Source organism: Parambassis ranga, chromosome 21 (genome assembly GCF_900634625.1).
Source record: "Parambassis ranga chromosome 21, fParRan2.1, whole genome shotgun sequence".
In the NCBI taxonomy this organism is placed as follows: Eukaryota; Metazoa; Chordata; class Actinopteri; family Ambassidae; genus Parambassis; species Parambassis ranga.
In genome coordinates this window covers 5,555,308-5,582,085 of record NC_041041.1, presented here as the reverse complement: position 1 = coordinate 5,582,085, position 26,778 = coordinate 5,555,308, and the positions used below count along the sequence as shown (strand labels likewise).

Below are 26,778 nucleotides of genomic sequence, written 5' to 3'. Positions count from 1 at the left end.
CTTTAACCTCAGTGATCCCCATGTAATGTCCTTTTTTTCTATTATAAGTACTTTTGTTCTGATAAATGTGTTATTATTTACTATTTCTGCTGCTGTAACAGTGCATATTTTGGCAAAAAATAAAGGAATATCTTAATATAAATGTATTTTTTTCCATTAAAAGGGATTGAAAAACATTTTTAAAGTGTTATTAGTATGTCTTTATTTTTGATGGGTTGCTTTAATAGATAACAATGCAGGATGTTTATAACCATGCTTCTGCTTGAGCCAGTATTTAAGTGCAGATTTCGTTTGTTTATAAAAGATTCATGTAAATTCCACAGCTTTATAAAATATGTCAGATTGTAAGGGAAGTTACAGCTGAAGCTGTCTGTTGCATGCTGAAGGTGGGCTTGGTTAACATCACATCATCCTGTAAGTCAGCCTAACGTAATTGTCAGACGGTCCCTAAGTGAGGCAGGCTGAGTAGTTGATGTTGGATCGAGCAGCAGCAGCAGCAGCGGCGGCGGTGGCGGCGGCAGCAGCAGCTCAGTCAGTCCGTCGCTGCAGTTCAACATAGCGGCTGGTTATCATCATCCTCCCGACGTCCGCGAAGCTGTAACGCTATGTGGCTCTGACGGCAGCAGCAGCGCCAGCGGGTCACGACGGCTGTAATATCCGTGGACATGAGGACACCTGCTACGGAGACTTCTTCCAAAAGGCGGACTGGGAATCCTGACTGGCATCGATTTTCACCGAGCAAATGAGAAAGGTGGTGATGCAGCAGAGCGGCGTCTCTACACAAGAGACCGCCTCTGTCACTTCATAGCCAGCTAGCTAGCGTTAGCACTGTAGCTTCATAGCTAGCCCAGCCTATACCTCCCACTGGGCTGCTAAAATGTCAGTGAGGCCCTTACGCGTATGTCGGGACATTATTTTTGTCATTGTCTTATCGATGTTTATTTCTGTGAGATGCTTATTTTCTGCTGGTCGGTTTTTTTTATTTGGCATCCAGTATTAGCATGATAAGTTAGCTCGGTCGCTTGTTAGCTAGCATTTTGTATCGGCTAATCACCTCACACAGGCTGGCACTGTCAGTGAATGAACTTGGTATTCTGTGTGGAGACGTCGTAGTTTCATACCAACCTAATGGGAAGCTAAAATGAGGATAAATGAACATCTTCTGTCAGCGGTGGCTGGATTCGGACCCCTCGGGCGATAGTAGGATGTTGGCTGTTTAAATGCGCTGTTCGATTTTCATCCATCGTTTACATTCGCACTTGCTGATCGCAATCAAACATTTGCTCCACGTCTTGTTGCCACATCTTTTTTAAGTGCAACCACATGGGTAGGTAAAATTCAGATGTAATAGTGCACAGGAGACACGCATGCAGTCTTATTTTGTCACCATGCCCTGCTCCTTTTGTCAAGGTTTGTGTCAAACACATGGGGATGAATTGTTATTCAGGTCGATGGATATATATATATAGAGAGAGAGGGTATGTAGGTTGATCTTGCTCCTCATCTCAGTCATTTTATTTATCGCATTGTACGTCCTGACAGCACTGTGATACAATAAAGCAGCAAAATGGGGTTTATTCTGGCAGAGGACACAAACACAGTTGATCACACAGATATTGCACAGCCTCTTGATACCTTAAGCCTCTTGAAAATATGTTTTTTTCATGGTCTGAAGATTAAGTGCTTTGTGTGTGTGTGTGGAAGGGGGACACTGCTATTTATTGCTGTAATATTTCACATTGATATATAACACACTGCTTTCTTGTGTTATCACAATGTGTTTATAATTCAGCATGGTTAGAAGTAACATAGAGACAACAAAGCTCCAGTAGATCCGATCCCTGTTTAACCCTGTGTTTATACTGTGTTCTTTTCAGAATCGTCATGACTGTTTTCCTGCTGACTAGTCGCTCCTTCATCGAGGGACCTTGGCCCTTTTTGGTTTCTGGACTTACCGATGCAGGGATGAGATAATAAAGTCAACCAGTCGGTGCATGCTGCTACAACAACACCTGTGGCACCTGTGATAAACCCCACCCCCACCCACACCCTACCCTAAGTTAAGTTCATTGCAAGCAGTCCCAACCATGACGACGCCGGCTCTACTGCCACTGTCAGGCCGCAGGATACCCACTCTGTCGCCGGGCGCCTCCTCTTTCCCACATCACAGGGCTACGCTGAGGCTGTCAGAGAAGTTCATCCTCCTCCTCATCCTCAGTGCCTTCATCACGTTATGCTTCGGGGCCTTCTTTTTCCTCCCGGACAATTCCAAGCACAAGCGCTTCGACCTGGGCTTGGAAGATGTGCTTATCCCTCATATTGACACTCCCAAGGAGGGAAAGCATGCTTCAGGACAGGTGGTCATACATGGACAGGGAGGACATGATGAGCACAGACACAGGTAAGAACCCACCAGACAGGTTTACTTCATATAAAAACCCTTTACAGGTTGATGTTTTCAGTCATAAATATACGAAGATACAAGATTTCTTTATTTATACCAGTTCTTTTACAAAAGAAATGTTGGACTTAAGTTCTGTCTCACTGTCCTGCAGGCAGACGTTGTTGAACTTGATTAGCTAGAACACTCAGAAAAGCTTTAGTAACTGCTCAGGAATTACTACCTGCCACGAGCTAAATACTGTTAGATATTGACTGAAGCTTTTACATTTGTTGTTTGCTTTGTGCAGCCTCTCTGGCTGCTTGCCAGCCACCGTTTGGAGGCTCTTTCCCCTCCCTTAAATCTAATTCATATTTGGCCACTTTAAGGGCCGCAAGCAATTTTCACTCAGTGTAAGTAATCAGTACTGGGAGCCATTTTGCATTGTATTTTTGGCAAAGATGGGTGTAACCTGAAGAAAGGCTATACCAAACATAATAGCAAAGTGTAAGAGGAGAGAGTACTTTTCAGGAAAGGTCATCTTCATGCTAGTAGTGAAGGTCATTAATGTTTTTTTTTTTGTGCTCAACAAGGTGTTAAAAGCAATTTATCAGTCTGTTTCACAGTGGGACCCACTAAGTGTTGCCTTCTTGTCCCCTGTGGTGCCTTTTCAGATTTACATTCAGAAAGCCTTTAAGGCCTCAGGATGCTGCCTGCTTTAAATAACATAATTATTGTTGTCCAGAGAGTCAGGCGAGTCAGACGGGACAGACTGCATGGGGCTGAAGTGGTGCTGTGAGTTGTAGTCGGAATTGTTTTTTAACTGTTAGCCGTAGGAGGCTCAGAATTGTTTTTGGTTTTGTTAAGGTGGCAGTGGCAGGAGGCATTTGCAACAGAAAAATGACTTGGATGCATTTTTTGGACGCTTTTCAGCTTTGATTTGGTTCTAATCTGACTGAATCATACATCACAAGCTATGCATTGATTCCTTAGAGAGTTAAAGTCTGACAAGTCTAACCTTAGCAGCTAATGGCATTGTTTTTTTTATATATGATTTTTAAAACTGTAGCTTACACGGAACCGACTGTAGCCAAATGTGACTGACTTCATAAATGTAGCACATACCAGTGGTTTGGAGGAAAACAGCTTCTATTTCAGTTAAGAGTCATTTAAGAAATTGAAATTGTACAATAATATAAAATGATGTGTCAATTTAAAATATTGATGATAAAGTGTTATCAGTGTCCACACGGTTGATTATGTTGACTCATCACGGCCGGCCTACCAGAGTGTGTTTCTTCCTCTATTATAAACACACATGTTTTTTTTTTGCACATTCACTCACCTCCTTGGAATTAATTACACGGTGCATGATGATGCACATTTAATAGCATGTTCATTGACTTCACACAGGATATCTGCAAGTGTTTGATTGAAATTAAGAGGTATGATCAGCCACTGAGATGTCCCTGTGATAATGTATTTTAAATGTTGAGCAGTAAAGCTGTGTGCCTTCAGTGTGATGCAACATGTTTTTTTGTGCTGTGCTTATGGAAATGTGTTCAATTAACTTTTTGTTATGGCTGCCTCAGCTGTTCTTAAAGTCATCACAGTGTGCTCCAGAGGAACAGGGTTCAAATAGCTCCTGGAAAATGAGGCGCGTTAGCATTTAAAGAGACCCTCAGGAACACAGACAGCCTCGTAATAATTTCACCTTTACTTTATTTGGCCACAGAATACCCCACAGAACCGCTTCTCTGTTCGCAAGTTCAACCTGTTAATAGCCTTATAAAAGCTTCTGAGAGAACAAAGGTTATTAATCTGTTTGCTGTGGGGTAATCCAAGTGTTCCTCTGAATTTTGGGGACATTAGCAATTTTAATTATCTGAAAATGGAGTACATTGGTGATGTTTAAGGTCTATTGTAACTTCAGGGAAATCTGGAACACTTACTATGTTATGATTTCTTAAAACATTTATTTTATGCATACAGTCCATTTTAATACCTATTTAAAACAGGATTATAACCAAGAAAACGATTACTGATCCAATCGAATACCGTCTCTCTCGCCCTACGTATTTATCAGACAGCAGAGATATGTCCATTTAGACTCGTATTCAACTGTCCAGGTTTGGAAATTACAACATGAGCATTCATGCTGGGCACTTGCCAAAGTGCTCAGAAGGTTTGACAGGCTTGCCATCTGCCACCAGAATTAACCAGAATTTGGCTCTGTGCTTGTCCTTTTTAGTGAATGTGTAATTGTCAGTTATTGCCTTGTAATCATGAGAGGAAATGTATATTATGTGTGTATGGTTTTATAGGGCAGCACATTTCCCCACATTGTCTGTTTAATCAACTCCGACATGTTCACAGCTGATTAAAAAAACAGCCTGTTGCAGGAAATGCTGAGGTCAATACTGTAATATCCTGTTTTCTGAATGCCCATTTGGCCCTGGTGTTACTGTACATCGCATCTTTGGTGCTTCCAGATGCTTAGTGAACTTCCTGAGACATCCATCCATCTTTGTTTTTATGTGATGAAATAATAGCAGGAGATTAATAAGATACAGAAGTCATGTGTCTGGGGAAGGTTGAGCGTATTATCACCAGCTCCTCTGAATCTTTCAAATATTCCACCTTTTTACAAATGTGTCATTTGTACGACCCATATGCCATCCAACACCTAGCTGCTGACAGGAATGACTGTGGAAGCCCAGATTTCATGATATTAAATGCCCAAATTGAGGTGCAGCCTTTTCACATTGCATCCCTCTGGTAATGGATGTTATTGCTGTGACTACACCTAGCCTGGTTTTACCATTTATTGCCTTGCCAGTTATTGTTAGAGTTGCAGGGCCATAGCTTTGCTTTTGCACCCTGGTACCGCCATAAATCAGCATCACACCACCCCACAGATCATATTTAAGACTTGGGCCAAGATGAAAGTGCACCTATTTATCATATTTAGTGGGATCTTAGATATCATTTCTGTGTCTTCATGCTTCATTTGGCTGTCAGCTGCAAAGTAAATCTAGGATGGTTTGCGTGTTAGTGTTTGTGTGAGGTGTGTGTGTTTCTTTGTGTGTTAAAACCTTAGTGCTAATAAAAGAGCACTGGTTTGTATGTGCAGAAGCTCACCCCATCACACACACACACACAAACTAGTACTGTGAAAGAATATGGAGGTGCTGCAGTTAGTGCAGAGGGCTCGTGAATCCACCCACACTGTTTAGTGTCAGGAGTGTAGCTGTTTCATTCTGGTGCAAAAAAACAAGAGTTTTTCCACATATCTGTTGAACAGTTTCACAATTTGCATCAAATGTAGAATGGCTACTGTGCCGAGCATGATGGGAAGTTTTTATCCAGACCATTAAAAGTGTGTAAAGGTGCAAAGTAATGTACATTTATTGTTTATTGCCAGTGTCTGAACAGATTGTAACTCTAAGCGTAGACCGTCGCTGATGCGGGGATGGTCATGCATTACGACTGTCTTGCTAATGACAAATATACAGCGCAAGCTAAGCTTAGCCAGCTTGCTGTGATTTAACCACACTGCATTTATCTAATGTTGCAGGCTTTGTGATGTTAGCTATCAAGGAAATTTGCATATGGCAATCTAGTTGATTTAATGAGCATGTCAGTTGAGTTCAGATAATTGAGGTTTTTTGCTATAATAGGTAGGGAGCATAGCTGAAGCAAGGTAGTAAGGAGTGAGGATAAAAGTCTTTTCTTAAGGAAGTCCCATGTTTTGTAGTTTACCGTTAACCACCTTCAGTTGTGAAGGCCATTACATGGATGTAGTTATACTTCCTGCATTGTTAAATTATAAATACATTGTCCTTTTTTTGTGGTATTACCTGCCAGCTTGGCCTTTAGAAGAACACACAACTTCCACATGATTTCTGGTTGCTTGCTTAAGTGGCTGGCAGAGTTCTGTTAATTTCCAGCTGCAAGAAGGATTTGGCAAGGGTTATTTTTCCCCCTCACTCTGATGGTGTTTTACTGTATTTTTCTTTTTTTTCCTTGACTCTAAGTCACTGTGTTGACTTCCAGTAACTACAACTTAACTTAACAACTAATTTATTTTAACTTATTATAAGCTTATTATAAACTGCCCATCTGTTTCCTTTTCCTTTTAGACAAGATACCATACACAAATCCATCTTTCAGATCCATGTTCATGCTAATTTCATGAAGATTAATCCTAATGAATTTGTTTACAGAAGATTTTATCAGTGCAGTTAGAGTGAACAGCCTGCAGAATGAGTAGTGGACTTCCATCAAGCATAATCTCCTCATTAGCACTGCTGCTTTTTATCGGATCTGATCCCTGTGTATCTCATTTCCCGTTTTTTTTTCTCTTGTTTCATTCCCATGTTTTTCATGTGATCATAATGCTATTCTCTCTGTGGGACACAGCTGCAGCCTCTCAGAATGGCTGGAGAGCTCTGTGTGTGTGTGTGTGTGTGTGTGTGTGTGTGTGTGTGTGTGTGTGTAAGAGAGAGGCCACGATGCACTTTTTCAGTCTTCTATGTGGTTTCATGCCAAAGACTACTGCTTTCTGGATTCATGGTTTGCTCTCCATTAAGATAGAATAAGCCAATACAGGATAAATAGTTGAGGATATAATTGTTCATTATTATTGTATAATATTGCAGCATATTTATTCTGTGCATCTCATTAGATTGATGCCACTCTAACACCACACAGTTTGTGGGCGTTTGCTGCTTCTGTCACTTTTTAGTCTCTGTCCGAGTCCTTTATCTCTATGGCAATGGTACAATGATGATTAGAAGCCGAGACACCTCAAGATAAGTTATAGTTAATATAGATTTTTACAAAAATAGGAATAAACAAGTATCAGTATATTATCTACAACTTTTTTTAAAAAGCTTTCGATAGGTGCCACTAATCTCTAAGCTCTGAAAAATGAGCTCCTCTTGTTATAGATATTAGTGAAATGTGTTTGATTTGCCATATTTTGGTGAAAGCTACATTTCAATTTGTGTGTTTTGTGAACTTTCATAGACATTGTCATTCAGTAAAAAAATGAAAAAAAGTTGTTTGCATTGCTACTCAACACTAATATACTGAAAGCTGTGCATTTAAATTAAAGTATGGCACTGAATTATAGCATATATGATGATGAAAAGACAAAAATAACCAGTCTACCTATCACTGGAATATGTATTTTGTTCACTTGTTGTGAGAGGAAGCACAGAATGGATAAATATTTAGTCACAGTTGGTCTATGGAATGCTGATCTATAACAAAGCGGAGCAAGATGTCAGTGAAGATTCTCAGTCATCTAGGTCACTTTGTCATCTCGGTGATGTTTTTGCGGCTCATGTACAATCCAGTTGCCTCACTTCAAGGTCTTGAAAGAGGAGCAAGCCATAAAATGTCCGTACTCATTTTTAGAACTTTGTAAGGTCATATTGTGATAGTTGTATTTGTTGTTAGGTGGGTGTGTGACAAGGTCGTAGCACATTTTTCCGTGCACTCAGATGCCAGTCAGTTTTAACAAACACAGAAATCATGTTTGCACAATGTACAAGGTGATGAAAAACAGACAAATGATGCATAAACACACATTTTTTTCCTTAGCAGGAAACTCTGTCTGGGTTCCCAGCCAAAGAAACTACAACAGCAACCAAAAGCTTGCAATATGTGGGTGTTGGTTGGCTTTGACTTGTTTAGTAATGAGATCTTTAATATTTGTTTTCTGTTGGAATATGAAGAAAAACATTCTTATGAGAAATATTCTAATATGAAAAGATTAATTTCCATTTCAGTGATATACTTAATTCTAATGTAACTACATGAATGCTTGCCAAAACCTTATGAGCTCTGCAGTTCTGCAAGCCTGTGGAAAACCTGCTAACACAGAAAAGAGCAAGGAGGAATTGATTGAAAAACTAATTGACCCTCATACCTTGACGGGGGAATCAGCAGTACTGTTCACTACACTAGGTTTTGGCCACCATTATTCCATCAGTCTGCTGATACATTCATTTGCGTGCTGAGTAAAATGTCTGTGAAAAGACTCTGATAATAATAATAATAACTTGATTTATATAGCACTTTATAAACACACATAAGAAGAAGCACACTTCTGCATGCAGCCTGTAAATTACCATAAAGTAGGAATGTATAAATAATAAAGGTGTGCAACGTGACTGTTTTAGTGTAAGTATTTAAGTTGATTTATGTCTAGATGAGGCTTTTTTGCACCAATTGATTGGACAGCGACCACTGAAAATAGTTTGTCATCAATCACCTGTGCTGTTTCCTAAAAAAGCACAAAGATCGTGCATGATATGGCCTCTGGATGCCAGTTTAATCGTACCTTATATTTAAGGAGAGGGAACATTAATGTGGTCAACAGCTGATAGATTTGTTCCAACTGCAAACCTTACATTACACCTTTCAGGTTTGAATAGATACATTGGTTCCTGATATATTTATAATTTGCCTATAACCCTTTGGAAATAAGTGAAAAGAGTGATTTTTTTATGTTAATATATTCAAACTGGTGTCAACTTTGGTGTTAGTTCTGTGTGCGTGTGTGTATATGTGTGACTTTAAGTAAAAGTGTGTGAAACATCAGTAGTGCCGATTGGGAGTGTGTCTTTCTCGCTCTCTCTTTCATCATCACTTTGGAGTGCAGCAGTGCTGAGAGGAACTCTTTAAAGCCAGAGAAAAGGAAAAAGAAGGACACTTGTTTGAATTGGTTTGCACGAGTAGGTTCACAGTGATAGACAGAATACGTAACGACACACAGTCCGAAAAAAGAAGCAAAATCAAAGTAAAAAAACAGTAAGTTATAGAGGGAGAGAGGCTCTCAGTCTTCAGGGGCGATGTGACCATGGTTAACTACAAAGCTCTTCACCAAATCCTGTGCCTGCCAAAAACCGGAGCTGCAGCCTAACTCCACAATGGCTCTCTGTCAGTTGTAGCGATGGGATCAAAGTGAGATCGCTCAACGCCAAATTAAGAATTGGCCCTCAGGTTTCTATGGCTCGAGTTTCAGATAAACCTTTTCTGAAGTGAACAGCGATTTCAGCATCCAGTATAACAACACAGGCCTGATAATTACTGCGACTTGTGCCAGAGCTGTCAGATTTATGATCGGCCTGGGGATGGGACATAGGATCTCTTTTTTTGTCTGTGTCATGACATGCTAGAACACTTGAATTATAGACAATATCTTAAACTAGGACAGAATCATTGGGAATAAAAGCTTTTGTATAAGTTTTGGGAGCAAGTCTTGTTACACTTGTGGTTGCACTCCACATTTGTCATAAAATTGTTGTGTGTGATAAAATTGACTGTGCATGTACACATCTACTGAATAGACTCTTTACACATGACACACAAAGACAGCTGGGGATGTGGCAGGGCTGAGGATCAAACAGGCAAGCCTATGATTTTACCTGACTGAAAGGTTTCTATATGGTTCTATCGTAAAATAGTTGGCATTGAACACAACAGTAGGTTCAATCAACACCATAAAGAAAACTGAAGCAATCCATTAAAGTAGTCTTAAAGTTATCTGCTGACATTTGACATCCTGACACAATGTTTATGCTAGCAGTTACAGTGTCTGCAGTACTTGTGCACTGAAGCTGAATATTGAAGTGTCACACTTGGCTCTTTTCTTCTTGGTATGTCATAACGTAATTGTTGTGTGCCATGACATATGTAAAATACCAGTTTTTATTGTTGTACTGACTTCATTCTATGGTTCCACATTGGAGCTCTTATCATCTTCTGACATCTATTTCTGTATGTTGAAACAACCAGTATCCTCTGTGGTGTTACATTTTAAAATAGACCAAAAATGTGGCATATACTCCAGAGGGTACAAGATCAGCGTTTAATTTACTCAGCATTTTAGACTAATTTTGCAAAAATGGTGAAGGGTTTTAAGGTTGCATTGTGATTAGATACTGTGAAAGTGTATTTTTTTAGAGGCTCTAGGTACTCACCAATCCACAGTTAGCAGGGCATCTCTCAGTCCTGTTATACACCAGTTACTGTCAGTGAATAGTAAACGGCATAATCAGAGTAATGCAACAATTACTATTGACAGATTTGCTCTTGTGTGTGTGCTTTTTTGAAGTGGAAAATAAGTGCACCCCTAGGGTTGCTTCTGTCCAACGGTTTGGTGATTGAACTTCCAGTCCAGTCGTCACACTCATTTCAGTCTTATCTGGCAAAGCTGCAACCAGCCAGGTGAAGTGCCTGTTTGTTTCATCTCTGGACCTGTGTCAACTGCAGGAGATGGACTTCCTGTGTGTGGAATGGAGGCATTAGTCATCCAGGCATGATGTAGGTCAGGGGGCTTGAATGTCGGTATGGGTTCAGCCTGAGGGCTCAGGTGTTGAAACATACAGTATTATATATGTGTGTTTGTACACATGTGTGTGAAAAAGGTATATAGGACTCAAATATAGAGGACAGACATCTCTCCTACTTGGATAATAGTGCAACGCAACACTCGATGTGTGGGAGGTAGGCATGGGATGGTTCAGGAAAAAATCAGAACTGTTCGGTACTTGTGTCTTGGTTCGAGGCGTGTGTTTTGTTCGGTTCAGCACATGCGCATCAAGCAGTGCAGAGAGGCATTTTTTTTCCCACTGACACGGAGATGAGTGTTGCCAAGTTGGCGACTCTCGGAAAATAGAGAAGTGACATGCAAAGGTTTCTAGCCAAGACAGGCAACAACAGAAAGAGATACTGAACATATTTTTGAGGACAGGGTAACTGTGTACATTGATGGTATGAGAACTGAATGTAAAACAGAGAGAGGATACTATTACACACCCACATTGAGGCTTGTGAGCCGACACACGTGCAGCTTTGCATCCTCCATTTGAGCCAACTGGGTCATTGGGAAACAAAAATGAAGAATTTGAAGTTGAGTTCCTGTAGAATGAACCCCTGAAGACAAAACTGACAAGAAAATTCTGCTGCCTTACCAACCTTTAAACATGGCCCACTTCTTTCCACTCTTGATGCGACTGGAAGTAGACTTGTCCAGATTATTTAAAATACTGGGCACTATTCACACGAGAGCTCTCTGGTGAAGCAGTGTGTGAACTGTGAAGACAAAAACACATACAGCTCATGTGTTCTCGAAGAACAGCGGAAATGCATCATCAATGTTCCTCTGCTGGAGTCATTATGTGAAAACAGTACTTTTTTATTAAGTGTTTATGACATTTACATGCATTTAAAACAGTCATTCTGCTTTACCTAGTCACATGTTTAGGTTCAAGCCCAACCCAATTTTACATAGTAAGTTGAAGCATCATTCTGTGTTCTGTTGTTTACTGAATAACACCATAGGTGTGAACCTCACAAAGAATTATAATCTTGGCCTTATAGAAATGTAAACACTGGTGACATTTGCTTTCTTCTACCTCTATGTGCTGCTCCGCTGCTGTCAGCTCTCATGCTGCTGAATGTACTCATAGTTCAACTCTTAAATAGACTGACTTTTTCGATTCTGCAGTGTGTACAGTTACAGACTGCAGCAATCTTAACAGAAGAGGGTTGAACCTGAGTTGGCGTCGGGGAGGCCACACTCCAGCCTTGTTGTGAAAAGGGTCAAACTATCTCATCAGTCACTCAGATCATGAGTCACTGTCACACTCAATTTAACTGAGAGAGTTACACTCATGAGCACTCTGACATGAGGTGTAGATAAGCTGAGGCCAATGAAAAAAAAAATAAAACTGCAGTCCTTTGAGTGGCTGGTTTGGTCTCTGTTGGTATTTTCCACTTCAATAACAACTGCTTTTATAACTCAGCTGATTAATTCAAGGCTTCCTTTACCTTACCAATTTTTGATTAACTGTGAATTAGACCTCTGCCAAGATGGCGATGAACACTCTGAGCTTCAAAAGACTTGTCAGAAAACCCTCAAGTGATGACACAGAAGATTTAGCTTTAGATGTAGCTTTATTTATAAATGCACCTTTTCAGTGTTGATGACTTAAAACCCCCTAATTTAAATAATTCACTGTGTCGCAGCAGGATCGTGCTCTTGATGAGATAAAAACTGATTTTCTTACAGACACTATGCATCTAACACTGTAGCTTGCTGATGATTCAGATCTTGTCTGATAGTCACCCTTCACACTGTATTTGTGCTTGCCCCTGCAACTGGACTACCAGCACGTTCAGACACTGTGCAGTCACTAATAGCCCAGCAGTCTAATTCCCATGAATAAATGAGTCAATTAAGTAATTAAGACATTACTTGCTTGCCATGCCCTCTCTGTGTGTCTATATGTGTGTCTGTGTGTCTGGTTGTTGCCATAGTAACATGGCAGCCAGCCGCTGCCGTTCTTCCCCAGAACCTTGTGTTTCCTCTGCTTCTAAAAACCTTGTCTTAGATACCCCACCAGGCAGTTAGATGACTGCTGCTTCCCTGCAGTTGCTATGGAACAGGGTGAGCCTTTGCTGAGCATCAGATTTGATGATGCCAGAGAAGATTAATTTCAGTGAAATGCAAGAAAGTTGACGGTTGCTTGTAGGCTGAGTGACTGAAATTGACTGAAGCAACTGATCATTTGCATGTAATTTAGTTTACTACTTCTGGTGATTGGTTATAGTTGCAGAGGTGAGGTGTGAATTTGCCATATCATGTGAACATTCCAGCTCATATACCTTGTTAATATGTTATGTTATTATTTGCAATGATTTCACATTTCTGTGCATGTTTCATAGATTATATTTGATAGTTAAGGGCTGGCATGGTCACCTGGGTGCACAGCTTTGCATCACTTTGTCAAGGTAATTGAGTCTGGCAGTTGTTGATGTGCTTGTGATTGCATGTTTGACATTAAATGAGAGTTCAACGGAATCACCAGCAGTGCTAGAGTGAGCATGATAATGGCTTAGGAGGAGGAAAGAGTGACATGAAATAAAAGATGGAGGATGGCAGGTTGAGGGGCAGAAGGCTAATGCTTAATGTCTGTGTGTGGGGGGGGGGGGTGAAGGAGTGTTTGTCCAATTTGTATAATGGTGTTTGTGTTTCTGTGGCTCTTTACATATACGTACATGGCGCAGAATTAACCAACCCCTGTCAGAGATGTGTCAGCTTTAACCTCCTCATTTTCTCTTATCACGCTTCTTAAAATCTCATACACACACGTATGCGAACACTCAGTGGCATCTAAATATCACATTGAAATGCATGTTGCTGAAGGCACCCTTGACGCCCCTTGGGTGTATATACACACTCGCATGAATTGCAAGATTTAAACCATAACAACAGAGAAACCACATCAAAGACCTTGAAATAGAGGACACATCATGGATACATCAAACAAGTGCAATGCACACATGGGTAAAGTAAATGCAGCACATTCGACACATCCTTACAAATGTAGACATTCACTTCCACAATTCCATACACAATGCAATTTCCACCTTGTTGTCGCAAAATATGTTTTCTATTAATTAAAGTCACACGCTGAGTTGCAGAATATGAATATTTATGGGTTGTTTCCAGGGCGATGTTGCATAACATGGAAGTTGTTTATTTTAGTCTCTGTTGGCCTCACATCCAGTGTTATGATAGAATTATAAAGTGGATGCACATTGTGTTGGGTGAAGGATAATTAGTATAAAATGCCTCATCTCTTTCTTGTCACTGTCTGTTTTTTTTATCATCACACCCTTATTGTTATTGTTGTACTTTGCTTTCACACACTCTGGTAAGAAGGGGGAATAATTGGGGGTTTACCTGCTCAGTAACGTTTGGAAAGTTGAACCTTGACAAGATAAGTAGTTTGAAGAAAATGAATGGTTAATGCTTGCTTTCCTGTTTCACTCTCATTATACATTCTTTAATCAGTATATGATTACACATACTTGTAAAACGTGCTTTCATTTGGTTATGGCGGTGATACCAGAAAGGCTGAATTAGTTCTTAGTATCATCTCTCATCCATAGTACATTACATGCATTGAGGTTAGAGCGGTCGATATGTTACATGGTTCATCATAAGTGGCCTTTTAGGTATCTGAAGTACTTCTCTCTGAACTCCCTTATCAACCGGATATACAATGAAGACATCTGCTCTTATGCAGGCTGACTCACATCATCTCTCTGCTTCTTCGTCCCTCGTCTTTTTTCTGATCAGTAGTAATTTTAGTTATAGACTGCATGTGGATGTAAACAAGTCCACATAAAAGCATGAGATGTGAGGGACGCTAGCCTAAAATACCTGCTGTACGGAAAATGGGAGCTGAAGATAAAAACAAGAATCCATCCTACTAGGAGCAGGATGCTAAAACAGCACGTGAAGGAGTATCTACTAATGAGCACAAACAGGTCCAAAAAGACCCGGCTGAGCCACATAAAGAGTTTTGTTGTTGTCTTTAGACACATGAGTCAAAAAACTAAAGCAAAGAACAAAGTAAAAGTACAAACAAAATGTGAAAACATCTACTCTTGTTGAACCTAAGGCTGCTTTATTAAGTTATTGACCATCTGTTACTATTTGTTGTTTTAAATGTTACTGATTTTATGTCTTTTTCTTCTGCTTTTTTGTCACTGTGGGCTCACTTGCAGCTGGATCCACATGGATCTCAGCAGGTTGTCAGTTCCTTCCACATTTCCTGCATTTATAACACACAAAGTCACAAACAGACTCAGACATTTGCACTTAGATGACACACCAATTATGACTACTCACTAACACCAGTTTAGCACTCATATGTGATGTAGTACAATAGGCACTAAGTTACTTGTATTTTTTGTCTTCTGTTTACTTCATGTCAGCTCGATGTGTGTTACTAGCTGCAGATTTCCCAGCTGAAAAACAAAGCATGTCTCCTGCATGTGTCATCATGGGATGTTTACATCTCAAAAATCTGATGGATTATTTAGATGTAAAAAAAAAATTCAAAGGCAGATTTTCTTACATCTCTGCACAGCTTTATTGTCCTCCTGTCACCTTTGCTTCAGCACCCTGCTATGTTTGTTTTTCATTACTGACCCACATCTTCGTGGGGTGGAGTTGTGTCAACACCCTAGGGCTTTACCACCATGTGGAACCTTCAAATGATGTTTTTGTGTCATTATAGTTCTGCTTGCCTGCTCATTGTGTTCCTCCACACCTGTCCCATTTCCTGTAGCTGATGTGACTGCAGACCAGTGGGGTTGGGGGTTAAGTTTCTAATGGTTTTGTTCTTAAGGCTGGTCAACCTGCTGATTTGGTGACGCCTTCTACTATTATATTAAAATATAGAATGTAATACCAGGAAGTGGTGCTACATATTTCATAGACCAATATGTATTCCTATGTCTGGCTTCAGAAATCTAAGTACTTTGTGCATCCTTTATACTCATGTTTTTTGTCAATTGTGGCTAATTTTTATTTATTTATTTAACCATTATTTAACCAGGTGAGCTAAGCCAACTCCTTGTGTGTAGAGTTTACACTCTCTTCACTAACTAAAACTTACCCAGCTCTTTTCTTCTTCCTGCAGGGAGGATGAGGAGAGCCTGCGAGATAAGATTCGTGCAGATCACGAGCGAGCGCTGCAAGAGGCAAAAGAGAAGCTGCGAAAGTCTCGTGAGGAACTGCAGGCTGAGATTCAGACAGAGAAGAACAAAGTGATGGAGGACATGAAGAAAAAAGATCCAGGGCCTAAACCCTTACCACCTGTCCCCATGCCTATGGTGGTGGGTGTCAGTGATGGGGAGCCACCAGAGCCTGACGTCAAAGAGAAACGCGACAAAATCAGAGAGGTAAGAGGAACTACTACTACTGACCAGTTACACATCTCTTTGATTTGCTCTTTAACTGCTTTTTGGAGTGTTGCCTCATCCAGACAGGCAAAATTTAGAAGTGTCTAATGCTATGGTCAGCAGTTTTTAAAATTCAGTTTAAAAAGGGTATAAGCTGTTTTACATTGAACTTTGTGGCATCATCCATTTTTTGGCTCTCCTCCCTCTGTTGCTGATGTGAATACAGATTCTGCACAGATTGGTCTGGTAGATCTCAACCTCCTAGTCTACAAGAATTCAAACATTTTTATACACTTACAGAAGTATAAGACTCTTAGCATGTGTTTATAATGGCTCTGTAAAACTACTAGTACAGTATAAAAAGCAAGTTACGCTTATTTTTAACTCAGCCCCTTAGTTTACAGGAAATTATTGCTATTTAAGGAAAGATTTAAAATGATTTATTTGAAGTGATAGGAAGTTTGTGGTCAAAGGCCACTGTGGTTTCAAATACCTTCCATTCTGTCAACAACAGCTGTGTCTCAAAGGGGGTGCTGTATCCTTCAAAGGATATGGTCTGCAAAGGCCGTATGAGAACACAGAGTGTTGTCAAATACAATGAGCTGGTTCTTGTCTGGGTCGTTGACTGTCACAATAAAAAAACAATCTGCATGTCTGACAACCTTGGGAGCAATATACCATCAGTACGTCTGCTCAGCTGCCACATGTACTTTAGAGATGTAGAGAGTACTGTAAGCAGTGGAGCTCATGCACTTTAAACTGTGATGACACCATATATGAATTTTTACTTAATGTTCTGTAAAAATAAAGTTTTCAGATCGGCACACATCAACCAACATGTAGGGATATACATATATGTGGCCGATCAATACATGAGTCAGGCTTTAGTTTTTTTAGGTGCTTGGATACTCTTGGGGAAAAAAAAAATCCAAAGCCCCAGACATGATGTATCTTGAATAAAGGTGGTTAGTAGAGGCACATTTGGATCTTTTGTGTGTTTTCAAACGTTTCTAAATCAATGCCATTAGCTCCCCATTCACATTATCTCCTGTGAAGTCCATTTAGACTTGGGGTAAAGGTCGAATCCACAGGACTGGTTTGTGCTGCAATTTGAATCCCAGCGTGGGTGTGTGCGAGGACCAGTGTGTGCCTGACTATACTGTATGTTTGAAGACTTTTCTGTTGCCGGCTGTCTGTTTCAGCGCCAGCTTTTATTGAAGGCAACAGAGAGCCAGACGGACAGTGCATGTGCAGAATGCAGATGGTTCTCCCTCTCTCCATAGAGACCGAGCCAACCCCAGCGTATCTCCCTCTCTGTGCTCCTCTCCCTCCTTTCTCTCTCCCCTCTGCAAGTTCTCCTGCATAATTACCTCATATCATCTCTCTTGAAACAGCACTTGGAGTCAGAACACTCGCTGTGCATGGAAGCAGGCCCATTCACTCCAAACTTGCCTTTGTCACTAAATGCCCCTTTTGTTCCCTTCATAATTACCATTCAGAGAGAATGCCATACACTCCCAAATGAGCAAGAAGACTAGCAGCTGTATGGGCTACAGCGCCGCACATTCCCCTCTTCCTGATTGCCTTGTGATTTCAAGGAGAAAACATAATCGCACACTGCAAAACGATTCTAACTGTAGCTTCCAGGCTACAGGCTGCATGATGTTGAACATTCAAGTGATCTGGAGTTTCAGCATCTATATTCTTCTCATTAGGGTTGTCCTGAAATTAGGCCTGGTGTTCCCCATTTTTTTAATAGATGCTATTAAGCCATACTGTGTTATTTGTTATTAAATTTGAAGTAATCAAAAAGTGACTTTCAGTTTATTTGTCATCAAATAAACAGCAGTGGCTCTGTTTGTGTATTTCTTTTATATTTTTTTATGGTTTTGACTAAAAACTGTGAAGGTTTTCTTCAGCATTGGAATTTGTAAATGAAGTAGCAGCTCAGGCTATTTTCTCAGACTGGAGGTTTTGAGTTTCTTTAGTCCAACAGGGGCGTGGCACAAAAGGGAAAATTGGTCAGATCCAGCAGGGTACTTTTGCTGCACTTTGATGAATCACAATTCTCAAGCCCTTTGTTGGTCCAGAAATAGGAATCAGCTTTCTTTTATGCGTCCATAATACATATTTCATGGACTGCACTGAAAAACTTTTCTTTCTTTTTTTTTTACCTCTTTCTGTAGCTCAAAGCTCTCTTGCTGTTCTGCTAATTATGCAACCTAGACATTAATGGCAGTTTAGCCTGTGTCTGCAGAGAGATAGACCATTAAGGCAGTAAAGCGAAGGAATGGAATGAATTTGATTATTGGCTGTTTTAGTACTGTTCACCTGTCACATTGTGAGGCATGGTTGGCCCAGAGCGATTGAAAGAAGCTTGCTGATGTAGATAATGGGCTGTGCTTCAAAGGCACAGTTCATGTTTGGTCAAACTTCTTCATTAATAATGTTGGAAGAAACACATGTTTATTTGGGCAATTTGTAGAGTCCATGATAGGGATGTTAGCTGAACTACTGAGACGATATCAAAGAGACACCGAGCCAGTTATGGACTATAAATGTGTTCCAAATCCAGTATGGAAATCATAGCTCAAACTGAAAAGCTAAAATTCTTTGATTTGATTGCAATGCAAATGGTTCACTTTAAAGGTAGGGTAGGAGATTTTGAAAACTCAGTGAGAGTCAGCCAGATTTCAAAAGTAAACACGCGCCCCTTTCTCTCGGAGCTCACCCCGAAGCCACGCCTCCCAATCACATGGACATGCATTACCTGAAGACTAGCTGCAGTCTGTGACTACGGCCATCATGCACGTTCCTCTCTGGTGCGCGCAGAGCAGGAAGAGAGCAGCCAACCAGCCAACCAGCCAACTCGCCATGCAGGGGCGCCTCACAGGATTGGCTGATGTTTTTAGTGTTTTATAGCTTCCACAGATGTTTAATATTCTTTGTTTTAAAGCGAAACTGCCGAACTAATCGGTTGCTATCGGATTGTAAACTGAAGTTACACTAATTTAACAAATAGTGTATCAGAATGAAATCTCCTACCCTACCTTTAAATTAGATTTTAATGCAGTACAGTAGTGTATTTTTCTTAACTGATGCAATCAAGGATTACTCATTAAAGTCAGACTACTTTATTACATTACAACATTTTAGCAAAAAAATGTGAATTATTCCTCTGTATCCTATGTTTTTGATTGTATTCTCATTATAGCCTTTAATGATTTATTGCAGGGAAGTCGTGGCGACTTCCTCCAATTGACAGGTAATTACTGGTAATTGCAAAGACCGTAATTCAGATAATTGCCGGCTCGAACAGCAAAGAGGAATCTCTCAGATCCTCGTCTCATGGCCTACTTTGGCTCATCAGGAGGCAGTACAGTGTTTGAGGGCCGTAGAGCTGACTGCCCACTTGGCTTGCTAGTCGCTCAGCTGTGACTGCAGAGTGAGAAGCAAACGATTACAGATTTGTGGCTGGCATTAGAGAGAGTGTGCGTTTCCCTACAGAGCTGTGGACTGTGGCTGTAAAGCCCAGATAAATCGATGGCCAGAGCTGTTCTCTGTAAGCGCAGCTTAAAAGGCTGCTGCTATCCAGATGTATTGGTCCATAAAGAGACGGCAAAGTTTTCAGATGAAGATGTGGAATATTTGCCAGAGGAGGATCACCTTTAACAAATCGGTCTTCTTCTCATGTGCAGCTTTCACTAAACAATTTTTGGTAGGGGGCCTTGTATGTCGGCTGCACATATAAATCTATACTGTTAGTGTGTGTAGCACCTTTCCCTCCACGATAAAGCACTGCTCTGTTTTCCTCACATACTTGCTTGTTCTCCTATCTTTGCATTTAACCATTTCTTTTTCTTGCTTGATCTGGTCTCGTCCTTTAATTATCTTCCTTGCTCTTTGACTCGTCCTTGCTTTCAAATGAAAAAGGATATAGCCTGGAACTTAATTGTTTGGCATTTACAACTATAAGCCGGGAATTCTGTCGTTGACTTCAGGTAGACGCCTTTTATTTTTTTTCTCTGGGTGTCTGCAACCCCCTGTGGCTCCTGATCATAATACTGATCATTTTCTGTGTGCGTGTGAGAAACTTGAAAGGCAACAAATGCTGCTTCTAAGAGGAGACGGTGTGAATCAGTTATTATACAGATTTGAATATTATAAAACATCTGTCAATCATTGGTTACCTTGGGTACCTTTAAAGTAATCCAACCTCTGCTGTTATTTTTTTCTTCTTTTTTTTGTTTTGGATAGAAACCATTGATTTATTTGTCTTATTTCTGTCTAATCTCCTTTCCTTCTGCTGTATCACTCTCCAGCTCCTGCTTCAATATAATATGGCCTTTATAAAAGTACTCTCCCTTTCTCTGTATTCATCATCTTTTCTTCCTTTAGTATATTCAAAGTAAAATGAATATTTTGCAACATCATGTCACAGTCATGGTCAAAAAACAAAAACTCCTCTCAAAAGCTTTATACATGCTATAATTATACACATTCATCCCATTTTGATGTTAGTTTTCTATACTATATTACAGCTAGTTGGTGGTAAGTTCCCTTTCCGTGTGTGAGACGGAGAACATCCCCATCCCAAAGTACAGGGCAGACATAATGAGCATCACTAATTAAAGCTCAGGTGATGGAGAGCAGGTGACATTGAAGCTGGCAGAGGACAGGCTCGCCCTACAATGGCCTGTCCCTCCGGGCTGCTGCCACAGTAGAACAGCTCTATCGGCAGCTTTGCTTCTTTGTCAGCTGTTAATACAACAGAGCGGGTTGAATGGAAGCAAAGTAATCTTCTCTCCACCTGGATCAGTGAGAGAAATCTCAACACTATCATTCTGTGAACATGTGTTTATAGAGACACAGAAGAGTCACGTGTTTAGGTATTCTATTGCACAATGGGATGTTTGTTTGTGCCATGCCTACTGATGAGGAATATCAGAAAAACTTTCTGCTGTCAGTACTGATGCTGTCAGAGTTGACTCACAGGAAGGTAGAGGGCTGTGGTTCAGTGTTTCCCACAGACCAGGATTTGTGAGGGGTGTTCAAATCATATTTTCTAAAAATCATATTTTTAGAGATGCTGACTGTTTCCTACCATGTTTAATTTGAGTCAGAAATTGACATTAAACATAATGTATACACTACACTGTGAAACCCATATTGTAAAACGCTTTTTTTTTTTTTAACTCTTAGCTTGAGAGCTGTTTTGAAACAGCCTATCTAGACTCTTTTACTGCCTCAATTTCATGGGGAATTTATTGCCACCCTCTGCTTAAGTGCCATGAATGTATTTACTGCAAGAGGCAATTCAGATGTCACAGTCTCGGCACCCTCGTGCATCTTCTGAAAGGCCTTCAGTTAAGCCAGATAGGGAGCCACCATGGGGTGAGTTGGAAAAGGGATGAAAAAGATGAGGGCAGGCGGACGGGTGCTTTAAATCAGTCAGACTGACTCTCAGAGGTCACTCAGAGCTGCACATAACTCCTGCTCAGCTCCCCAAACCTCCAAAAGCTTGTCCCTTTTTTGTCAGAGCTAAGCTGATTTATTTTATTTTATTTTATTTTATTTTTTGCAAGTGGAAAAGTAATGGCCTTGGTCTCAGCTGCTGGCTAGAAATTGACTTATAAATATTTTACTGTCCTTTGGTCCAGCCATGTTCATATATTGTAATTGTGTGTGTATTTGTGAGACTGGCACATGAGGGATAAGGGTGTCTGAATCATGGCTGTGGGTCTTTTGGGAAAACGATGGCCACAGGCAGATTGTACTTTTCTTCCAGAGCAGGGAGCAAATGGCCTGCCAGGCTGCCTTTGTGAAGGTCAGACTTCCAGCTTCTAATATACTTTGCAGCCGTGTGACATCAAAATGGAGGCAGATTTAGATTTTTTTTTTAATTTAAGGAGCAATTTTAAAGAACCATTGTGAATAAACAAAAGCTATGGTGACGTCTATGTGTATGTTCTTGGTTCTTTGTCTCACTCGTGGAGTTGTGGATCCACTTGACAGCTGATATTTTTGCTTTGGATGATGATATAAAAGCAGTAGTAGTTTTGTTTGAAATCAGTTCTTACGCTTTGTCTGCACGTGTTATTCTTTGATTCTAAAAACAACACAATTGTGATGAAACTGTCTTAAGCATTTCAGGGCTTTCACCAAAAAAAAGGTTCTGCAACTTTTTTCAAACACATCTCAACGATTTTCCTTAATAATATCTAAGAAACGTCACGTCCTTGGGATTCATGAGGTTTTTTTGTTAAAGTTTAATGTATGTCGTTGACCTTGGGCAGCATTAAGAGATTTTTTTAAAGCAGCAATTACAGATGACCCATCACCATTCACTTTGACCTTTAAATCACTCTGCATGGTGCACTGTTTTTACAGGTTTTTAAAATCAGTCGAATAAACCCATCAAGTGAGAAACTGAGCTTCCTTTTAGATCAAACCCAGAACTAGAGCTGAAGGTCTTTTCCGGGACCCGATTGGACGAGTCGGGTTTAGGCTTAATTTCTATCATTTTACATGGGCTGTGCCGGGCTCAGGCTTGCGCTCTGGCTTGAGCACTAAATGAGTGGTCGTGATGAGTTTCGATTATTATTGTTATTACGATGTTACAGAGGACTTATTTTATATTTTTGTTCCAACTCCCAAGTGGCCTATAGCCTATGTTAGGAATAAATTATGTTAACACATGTATAAATTACTCATTCTTGATACAAGGCAAAAGAGCTGTGTGCATGTGTACATTTGAATAATCTCAGGCTGAAAAATGGGTTCAGGCTTTAAAAAGCTGTCAATCAAAATTGTCAGGCTCGGGCCGGGCCAAATTCTGTCACACTCAGGCCGGGTCGGGCCTAACTTTTAAGGCCTGATTACAGCTCTACTCAGAACCATATTTGAAACTTCACTTTCTTTTCATCAAATGACAGGGAGAGGGAGGAAAAGAGATGTTTTTTAATCCCCCTCTGACTACGACCTTACCCTGGGCTGCCAGTTTGTTCCGGTGTGAGCTTGAGCGTATAATGTTGCATGATTAATAGATTTACAACGGCAATATTGAGACTGGGCTGCAGAAAAATAAGCAGATCGCTGTAGAAGGTGATAATAAATGTCTGCACTGACAGTCTCCCCAATCCTCTGAGGTACAGAGTAAGACAAGCCATGATTTTAGGTTGCTCTATTGTCCTCGGCCACTGATATATATGAGGTTGTGAGTGTGTGTATAAACTGGCAAATTGTCTGACTGAGATATGTGTACTGATAGATGATGATAAAATGCATGACCCCCACTACCTATTAAAAATAGACATAAAATAGGTAGAAAAATAACAAGATCTTTGACAGCCAGTCAAAGATCCACATTAATTATACAGGAGATATGCAGTACATTATTACCATTTTACATTTAAAATGTTCTGTTATGTGACTTTAGCACCAGCTGAACTTTCAATTTGACATTCAGTGATAAATACATTTACCCTGCGTTACTAAATCCTTGCATCACCTTGCAGTTTTTAGTTTTCTATCTAAAAAAAAAAAATCAACTCACCTGACAACGTAAATATTACATATTCCTGCATTTGAAGTATTTTGTGCCTCAGGCGCTGCATCCACTTGAAAACGGTAGCAAGGCTGGTAAATCAAGACAGGCACTTTTGAGGTTGAAGACCATAACAAGTTAGATAAAACTAATTGTATATCGAAAGGATGCTAATGGTTGAATGGTTGGTTTCAGAAGTTATATGTTTGGGAAGACAAGTTTAGCCTCAGTAAGTACCTGTCACAGAAAATATGATACTAAAGGAACAGACTATATGTTGTCTGCATTTACATTCGGGGGTACCCGAGGAGTGACGGCTAACCACCATGCTGTACATGTCAGTTGTGTGCTGGGTTATTGATTTTTATTTGGTTTAGGGTTTTTTTTTAACTTGTATTAAATAGCAGTCAGTGCTGCACACACACACACACACACACACACACCTCTGCACACACACTGGCAATGGCTGGTTGTTGGCAAGACACCCACTCTAATTAACACCTGAATGACATAAAGCAGAGCATTTGATTGGGATATTGATTGTTCCAGGTTTGGATAACCTTGTCAGAGATCACAGGTTCCTTTTTTTTTAAATTTTTTTTTTTAATGGTAATTACTAATGAGGTTTGATTTGAATTGTGGGATAAAACCAGCCACACGGACCAATACAAACCAGAATGTTTTTCATCCATTCATTGGGGTCCCCAAGATGCAGTGATGGCAAAGTAGTTGTCAGAATCAATCACAGAAATTTTGTTGCTTAATGTCCAATTAGTATTCCAAGGTCCTTTTAAACAAGCAGTTTGTCAATGCAGGCAAGCACCCCACACTGTAGCACCTGTCCTTGGCATATATGGGCCAATCAGATTTTGATGAAGCATCCAATCAAGACGTATCAGAGGGAGTCAGCCAACGCTTAAGTATCCATGTCATGGTGTGTATTAATTTGATTTATAATCCATGGTGTCTGCATGGAGTGTACGTCATGGAAAGCCACAAGGCCAAGAACACAATGAAACTTCTGGCCCCTGTTTTTATTAGCTTGGCTGTGTGCCTGCTTCGAGGAGAGAGACAGAGTTGGAAGAGGATGCGACTCATCCCCATGTTGTGGCAAAAAGGCAGGCGGGCAGGGAGGGAGACTGGCAGAGCGTGGTAGAAGGGAAATACAAGTTGGCTGATCAGTATCTGGGCAGTCACCAAGCTACTTCCTGGTATGACGTTCAATTAGTGTTGTAGAACAGTGTCTACTATTGTGCACAATATACAAAGTAAGACATATACAAATTTATCAGTCGCTTGCTTGCACATATAAAAAGAAAAGCCATTTAAATTGGGAGGGCGCAGTTTGGAACTAGGACCCAGTTTGGATTCCGTTTTTGTTACATAGTGCTTTTGTATTTTAATTTTCAGTAATTGTTTTACTACAATATAACAAGAAACACTGTAGGAACAACAGTGTGCTGGTCTGACGCAGCAGGGAGAGCACCAGTAACGGCTCAGTCAGTTTGTCAACATCGAGATCATCATTGAAATGAAACGATAAGCTAACAGCATGTAGAGACAGAGAGGCTGACAGATGGATGTATAGGAACGCTGCCAGGTAGACAGACGGAGAAATCAACAGATAACCAGAGAAGCAGACAGTGACTGACGTGACCACATAGACAGGAAGCGTACTTTTCTGAAGATGTTGATGCCACTTGTGTACGGGCTGTGGAAGAAGGAAAAAAAAGGGTCTGAAATTGAAAGAGAGCAACACTGCTTCAGTAAAAAAGCTGGCACTCTTTCCTTCCTTGGCTGTGTCATCTTCTCTGTTTGCCCTGGAGCACCTCTTCTCAGCATCAACCTCCGTGTCAGGGCTCATCTCACAATCTCTTGCTCTTTTTTATTCTCCTTCCTCTCCTCAGCCCCATCCTTTGCAAGGCGCCTTTCAAAGGTCATACACAGAATAGAAATTTATTTTCCTCCTTCCGGAAGACAAATGTCTACAGATACATGGTGAAGGGGAGAAAGTAATGCGGTAATAGAAAGACAATGTTTTACAATATATCCTCAGTTTTTTCAAAATTTGGTTAGAACCACACCAAAGATTTCATCTTGCAGTATGTGTGTGTCCTTTGAGACCTGTCCTTGTTTTTATGTAGATTGTTTCTTTCACTGATTTGCTTTTGTTTTAAGAGATGTCTACATGTAAGCTGTATCTTAATTCAGGGACTACAAAGGTTAAATGTTGTTAACAGATGTAGATTAAAAAAAAACAAAAAAAACATGTGATGTAAAGTTTATTGTACATACTTTGACTAATGAATTGATTGCAAGGAAAAAAAATGTTGCTGTTAATAACACAAGTAGTTACATATCTATAGCATGTGGAGCTTCTTTTTCTTTTCCTTTTCTTTTAAGATTGGTGATGTCTAAGAAATTATTCATTTTCAGAATCAGAATCAGAATTACTTTATTTATCCCCGAGGCGAAATTCTTTAATTTAATCATTTTTTTTAATGATTTATATCTTTTTATCTGTATTAGTATACACTGTGCAAAGATGTGTTTTCTCTCCTTCCAGCTATGATAGTGTTGTTTCAATAAAGAGTGTAGGACATCATATTGCACTGTGTGGGGAAGAAATGAAGAAACCGCAATCAAATATGTGATAAGGGTTAAATATATAATCTTCTTTATAGTCTTTTTTGTTATTTACTTTCGGTTAGTTTCATGATTTAGAAACTTTTGTTCTGTATTTATGAGTTTTTGTGACAACAGCTGTGTCTGAAATTACATTATGCAAAAATGTAAATCGTATATCAGTGTAAACAGCAATTACGATGCTAACTTAAGCCTAATCATTCAACCATCTTTGCTCAGGTACAATCATCTCAGCTGCAGGATTTGTAACTGTGAAGTCATGCTCGTCTCTAATAAGCCATTTCATTGTCTTCCTTTCAGATGATGAAGCACGCATGGGACAGCTACAGACAGTACGGCTGGGGTCACAACGAGCTGAAGCCGCTTGCCAAGAAAGGACATTCCACCAATATCTTTGGTAAGCCAGCCACAAAGCCCTCTTTCCCACTGC

At 40.1% G+C, this 26,778-nt stretch overlaps 1 protein-coding gene across 2 annotated transcripts in view; it reads left to right on the top strand.

Moving 5' to 3' along the window:
- The first annotated feature begins 440 nt into the window (after window positions 1-440).
- The window catches only part of man1a2 (mannosidase, alpha, class 1A, member 2), an 81,893-nt gene continuing 55,555 nt past the window's right edge, over window positions 441-26,778 (top strand). The window contains exons 1-4 of one of the 2 annotated variants that reach the window (XM_028393639.1): window positions 441-751; window positions 1,878-2,401; window positions 15,895-16,156; window positions 26,649-26,745. In XM_028393639.1, the coding sequence (XP_028249440.1) occupies window positions 2,088-2,401; window positions 15,895-16,156; window positions 26,649-26,745 (673 nt within the window). In that variant the 5' untranslated portion in view covers window positions 441-751; window positions 1,878-2,087. Of the gene's footprint in view, window positions 752-828; window positions 1,328-1,877; window positions 2,402-15,894; window positions 16,157-26,648; window positions 26,746-26,778 lie in introns of those variants that run through there. The other variant, XM_028393640.1, reaches the window with a different exon arrangement.